A 7,006-nucleotide genomic window follows, 5' to 3' on the forward strand; every position below is an offset into this window, starting at 1 on the left:
AGAACCCTAATTCGTACAGAAAAACGGTTAAGCTCGGTTACGGATCAATAAAGATCAATAAAAACAGGTCAATAAATATTAGGTCCGGGTGCGGTTCGATTTCCTGCTAAAATTATTTCGTTCTCATTAGAACAGCTGATAATTATCAACGTAAACAACTAGTTAAATATTGACGAATATGTAGGCTACATAGGCTACTGCTGGACATCGGTATGAATTCAGAAGTTCCAGATTAGGCTACATGCAGAAGTCATTATGTATATATACATGTAGGCTATGTTTCACACAGCTTTGTAATTAATAAAAACTGACATTTTGTTCGAAATTTTAACCTGTGTTGTACGATATAATACATGGCGTCAAAACGAGCGTCAGGCATCATTTGGGTCCCACACTTTCTGCAAGTACCTCATGCATACGTCCATTGACGTCATGATTTTATCCGGCATTTCACGATTCGTCGAACCATCCTTATACACCAGAGGCCGGTTGACACCTACATCTTTATTGGGAAGAACAAAGTAAATGAGAGATCTTCGGACTTTTTGGCTCCTTTCATCGCTCGGCGGAGTCACAATGCGGTGCTTCTGAATTGACACCAAAGTGTTGTAAACAAGTCATGACGAAAAAGCCATTTGCTAAATGAATCAGCTTAGGTCAAGTCATTTTCAATAAATTGCAAGGCAGGTCAGGGTAAAATCATATAACAAAAGTCTTACTTATATATTTTTCAACATGACTCACGTTTAAGCCAAGTGGTTTACCAAATGCTTCCCAAACGAGTCATTTAAAAAAAAATTTAGTCCAAGAAATTAGATTTTTAAGGTATCTTCCATTCAAGTAATTCGGAAAACAAAGTAATTTGCAAATAGACTTAATTCCGAGTTAAGTCATATACAATAAATTGCAAGTCGAGTCGAATTATTGTTTTAAATTGTTCCTTGGGCCCATTTAAAACAGTTGACCAACTTTTAAATATCGGTAAAGTATAAAATTTTCTATAGAAAAAGCTTTATCTCCAATTTCTTAAACAATCTCTTTCAAAGTATAAATTGCTGATTTTGGTCACAAGCCAATGCTTAGGTCAGCGTTTCTCAACCGGTGCGCCGCGGCGCACTGGTGCGTCAAGGAAGGCTGCTAGGTGCGTCGCAAGCGATAGTAAAGAACATATCGAAATAAGTAAATTCATCGGAATAAGACTTTAATAGACAAAATAACGTTTTGAGTCTCAGAGGCTGGAAGTCCCTTTAAAGATATGCAACTATAAAACCCATATAATAATAAAATGCAGGCAATTTAAGAGAAATATCGGTACACCTCAAAATATCGTGCTCGCTTCGCTCGCAAGGTGCGCCGCCACGTTTTTATACGTCTCTAGGTGCGTCCCCAAATATAAAAGGTTAAAAAACACTGGCTTAGATTGATTTTAAAATCGATTTGGCGCCAGTTGCCTACCACCCTTTAATATCAGTCGACTACCCATACTACCACTTGGGGGTCGGGTATCGGCCCCGATCCGATACTATCGGACAAACCTACCACTGACTTAAGCTTCCCACATGTCCAGATGTCCAACATGTCTCCGATTCCAACCAAAGCGGTTTCAGCGACAGGAGTTACATCGATAAACTTCCCGCTGGGGTCTTCAATCTAAGAAGCATATACAACTGTAATTAGCGCTCAGTTTTCAGCAGAATTAATGGAAACGATCCTCATACCTCCTAAATTTAGCAAATAAGCAGTGTTGAAAATAAGTCATTTTATATAAATTATGTCCCAGTCAAGTCATTTGCAAAATAACTTAAGTCTAAGTCAAGTCATATGTAAAATAACTTTAGTCAAAGTAAAGTCCTTATTAAAGCAAGTCTATTCCAAGTTAAGTCCTTGTCATAAAAATTACATGTTAAGCTAATAAAATTAAGTAAACTTGTCCGAACATATGAGCAATTACACCCCTTACTAAAAAATAACGAAAAGGCAAGCAAAATACAGCAAGCAAAATGTTTTATGTGCAAAATTATAGGATAAAAATTCAAATTTTACGAAGAAATGTTTATTGAAAACACTTTATTTTACTCCAAGTCATTTGTCTAAAAGACTTAAGTCAAGTCAAGTCATTTTTCCAAAATACGGTACTGAAGTCAAGTCAAGTCATTTTGATGAAAAGACTTAAGTCCAGTCTAGTCATTTGAAAACAGTGACTTAAGTGCACTTAAGTCGTTGACTTAAGTCATTACAACACTGCAAATAAGTTATCCACTTTAACACACCTTAACATCGAATAAGGTTGATTTAAATATTAGCAACAAGTGACGTGACATGAAACTTAAATTTGTACTGAAACTGTTTCTTAACAAGTTACTTTATTACGTAGAAACGAAACTATAAATAACAGTTTAAAATTCATCACCCGAACCGAGTGTTTTTGGCGTTTCGTAATTCATTCTATACCTACGGCTTTAATACTAAAGCTGTGTTGTTTTATCGTGTTTCTGTGAGATTTGTGAATATATACCCAACGATCAACCAATATCAACTGAGTGAAGTGATTCTGTCTAGAATTCAAGAATTTTGCAATAGATATTTTAGCGGCCTGCTCCTTAAAGTCACGTGTAATAAGGAACGTGTAAGAGACTAGGTTACCGTCGGCTCAACTATATGGCAGTCATATGTTATTTTCTTAACCTTTATACTTTGGTGTCTTGTCTATTAAATAGGTTTTACTAAAAGGGAGCATTTATCAACAAAATGCAGTAGCCTACGTCAGCCTTTTTTATTAACTATATAGACCAACTCTTCGCATGCGAACCCCAAGTTTTTAAAAATGTTTTGCGAAGTTTTAGTAGCAATAAACGGAATGTATTAATTTGTTTAGCAACAATAATCACAGGGGGAACTATTTTGATTTTTTAAATGGTATCAATTTGAACATAGAACATATATTTGTTGTCAGTATCTGTCCGAATTGATTAATTAAAGTGGTGACCACCACAGGTTAGTTAGTGTTTACGTAATATTAATGTTGTGCAAAATTAACGTCTTTCCCAATTTATTGACCCATGACGGGGGTTGCGACCCCCAGTTTAGAAAGCTCGTGTATAGGTTAACCTGCAATCCTCCAACAGAGTCCTGGAAGTAGATGGTAATAGAAGTGGAGTCGGAATGTTTTCCCAGACGAACTTGACCGGGCACCAGGTCTTTTTCTGCCACGGGAGGGTAGTAAAGAGTACGACCGGTGGTCATTGAATTGGCGGTGTGCATGTCACTGTGGCACTTCTCGAAGAAATGCTCGTCCTGGGCGACAAAAATACAAAAAAATAAGAATTGTCATTTAGGTAACGCCAAACGCGAGACAACGTCTAGCAACTGAATGCGCCCCTCCTTATCAACAAACCAATGCTGCACTTTCATGATCTACAAATATGTCGAATAGCGGTTAATTGGGGGAAATAGACTCTGATGCTACTAATTGTCGAACAATAAACTTTGAGCATAATGCCCGGAGGTTAACTGTAGTGAAACGTAGAAGGAATATCAAAGCCCATACAGAAGTATAGGTACCATTTTGATCGTCAACTTTAACAACAAACAAACATGGTTTTTAGTGTTTTTGCAAAGATCATTTTTCCATTTAGCCCGCTATTAAGACAATCAAAACAATACTAAGTTGTCAATGCGGCCCCGCCGAATCTTTAACTTCAATAACAAGAGTCACAGCTTTCGTTGCAAATGCATATTCTTGTGTTGACACTTAAAATACGTAACAAATAAAGGCACCACAATAAGGACCAATGTTGTGAACCCTTCTCATGGAATGTAATGGTTAAAGGGGAAGTTACCTGTAAATCGTCCACATATAGACACTGTTCAGTGCTGTAAACAAGTCATTCTGTAATGACTTAAGTCCCAGTCAAGTCATTTTGAATGAATAACAAGTTAAGTCACAGTCAAGTTCTTGACATGCAAATTAAACGTTAAATCTTTGTCTTGAAAAATAAGTAGTAAAAACACTTCATTTCAACCCTAAAAAGTAATTTGCCCAAAAGTGCGCATAAGTTAATTCACGTAAGTCATTACAACACTGAGTCACTGTTACTCGTGTAGAGTTGATAACCATTTAATTCGTAAAAAATTAATTCGTAAATAAAAAATGTGTTTTCAATTTCCGCTTTATGTGTGCAAACGATGCAGATAACCACTGTAGCTAACTACAAGCCAGTCAATGATTAATGCAATGTTTAGCGCAATGTGCACGTGCACCGACTAGCATGTTTTGAAGTGCCGCAGGTCGTTGGACAAACAAGGTCAACAAATATTACGCGCTCTTATACATTCTTTTATGAATTGAAAGACTTTCATATAAAAACCGCGAGTGCAACTGTAGGCTTACCTTAAGATCCATCGCTAAAGCAAGCGCATTAAAAATCCTTAACGCGAGCACTTTTGTTTTCTCCATAAACTCCAACATTGAGGCCTTGAAGTCAGGTGCGATGTCGTGGGGCCATTGGCTTTCTGCAACGTCGCTCATTGAACCACTAACATTGAAAGCCTCCTTAAAATCAGCTGGTATATCTGGATTTGGCCTGAATTACAAAAGCAAGTCAACTTCAATTCAAGTCATTGACATAAAAATAAAATGTTAAACTAATAAAATCAACGAACTGGCCAGATTATGATCAATAACTCAATAGGCAGTTAGCAAATTGCTTTGCGTGAACCAATGAGATAAATAAGACAATTTTATTACAAAAAAATCAAATAAAACATGTGATCGAATTTATTTGACAATTTGACTTGTCATTTTGGTCAGAAGATTTAAACGTCAGATGTATAGTCATTTTAAAACAGCGCTTTAAGTGCACTTAACTCGAGTCATTAACTTAAGTCAGTGCATCGCTGCAGATTATTACTTCAAATAAAGGTAAATCGCAATCATATAGTGTTACAGTTAAGTTAGTTATAAAGCTGTACAATCGGAACAAAATCAAGTATTAGGAATTGGACAAAGTTTGCTGTAATAGCCCCATTTCATTCTGTATACTTTCTAAGATTTTGACATTTTATCCAGCTATATTGTCTTAATTTCCAGGTGATACTTTTTATGGTTGCAAACGAAGACAGTGTTATACTAAACGCCAAACATCAAACGCAAAGTTTTTATCCAGGCCAACTGAAAACACAACTGAAGTTGTTATGATGTACGTCCATGTAACAGGAAAAAAATCCTTGCTTTTAAGTTATATGAGAAACTTGTGTACTATTATAAAATATATTTTTATCTCTGTTTTGTTTACTTACGCTTCGCTTCCAATTCCGAAGTAACCGAAGTTTACCAGTCCTTGTTTTTTGTATCGCAGCTTGTCACTTTCCGAACTCGTGAAAAACCTCTCCGTACTTTTTTGTATTTGATTGACATAATCACTGTAAAACCACAATGAAACACACAATTAATAACCCCGAAAAACAAACCCAAAATAGCCTATATTCTTGATTAAATTCTGAGTGTATTCTTATCAAACACCAAATGCCAGTCACACGCCAAAAAGTCGTTTGCTTACAAAATTAGGTTTTTGATACAATTTTACCATTGAGTAGAACATGCAAATTCATGCCAAGTCACTTGCCAAAATAACCTAAGGAAAGTTACATAATTTCTTCTAAAAACCGAGTCAAGCCAATGCTTGAAAGCCAGTAAACAAACGTAGGCCTACTCTGTAATGCCGCAGTTTGTCAAGTAGGCAAATCCGTCTTGAGAAAAGGCCTTCAAAAGTTCTTTACCAATTTCAAGCCGACTGGCTTCACTGCAATTTTCCTGGGCGATTGAGCAGCCTTGAAAATCCACAATGGAAAGCCCTTCATTTTTCGACATGATTTGATACCAAACGTTAAGCGAGAGTAATACAGCCCTAATTCTACCGATAACTGTACAGCAGGTGACAATGTTTACATTTCCCGGGGACTTTTGCTAAGCCCATAAGCTTTTTCTTGCTAAAAAGATCGTCCTGTTTTGCTCAGGTTACTGAAAAAAATGAGGTTCTGAACTTGTTTTTGCGCTGCTAAAAGGACGTCCTGCATTTCATTTGCACCGGTTACCAAAACGACAAGTGACACACATGTTTACGGTTCTTGAACTAGAGTTTCGCTCAACAAAGAAAGAGGCATCTTTTGCACGCTTGGCTGTAACACTGTGCGGACTTGACCGCAATTTTAAAACCTCACTGAAAAACATCATTGCGTTGCGCTTCAAGAATGTAACGATATGTGTTCATTCCTTGCCTTTCAGCAGTGTTGTAACGATTTATGTCAATGACTTGACTGTTTTCAAATGACTTTACTTGACTTAAGTATTTTGGGAAAATTACTGAACTTGACTTAAGTATTTTGGGCCAATGGCTTGATCTGAAATAAGTGTTTTCAATAAACATTTTTTGTACAATTGGGTCATATCCTAATTTTTACACATAAAACAATTTGCTTGCTGTATATAGCGTTTTTTTTATATTTTTTAGTTAAGGTATTGTTCATAAAATAATCGGAATAGTTTACCCAATTTCAATCGCCTAACGTTTAATTTTTATGACAAGGTCTTGAAATTGACTTGTTCTAATTATAGCTTGAATGAGACTTGACTTGGACTTAAGTTATTTTACAAATGACTTGACAGGGACTTAGTCATTTCGACATATTTACAACTTGAGTTGTTTGCAACACTGCCTGTTAGTCGGCGCTAAAACGAAACTTGACCACAAGAAAACTATAGTGTTTCATTGCTGGTAAGGCTGTACAATGTACATACTTGGCCGAGTAAGTCACAATAACTCCCTTTATTGCCTCGGTTAAACTGACGTTGCGTTCTATAAATAAGGTTTAACCAGAGCCGTATGTTTTCAGTTTTTCGGGCGGACGCTTTACTTAGGCGACCCATTTCTTTTCAATAAACATTTTGTAAAGCGAACGCAAATAAGAAATTACAATACATAAGTTCGAGTTTAATTAGTATGTGCCA

At 36.3% G+C, this 7,006-nt stretch overlaps 1 protein-coding gene across 1 annotated transcript; it reads right to left on the minus strand.

Annotated features, from left to right (window-relative positions):
• Nucleotides 1-302: 302 nt before the first annotated feature.
• On the minus strand, nucleotides 303-5,869 carry LOC146164969 (uncharacterized). Its single transcript, XM_083380895.1, has 6 exons — nucleotides 5,712-5,869; nucleotides 5,299-5,421; nucleotides 4,391-4,583; nucleotides 3,109-3,294; nucleotides 1,540-1,650; nucleotides 303-587 (listed from the first exon to the last, which is right to left on the minus strand). The coding sequence occupies exons 1-6, from the start codon at nucleotides 5,867-5,869 to the stop codon at nucleotides 372-374; spliced, it is 987 nt and encodes a 328-aa protein (XP_083237021.1). The 3' UTR covers nucleotides 303-371.
• Between the last annotated feature and the right edge of the window lie 1,137 nt (nucleotides 5,870-7,006).

Source organism: Ascidiella aspersa, chromosome 2 (genome assembly GCF_963924565.1).
Source record: "Ascidiella aspersa chromosome 2, kaAscAspe10.2, whole genome shotgun sequence".
In the NCBI taxonomy this organism is placed as follows: Eukaryota; Metazoa; Chordata; class Ascidiacea; order Phlebobranchia; family Ascidiidae; genus Ascidiella; species Ascidiella aspersa.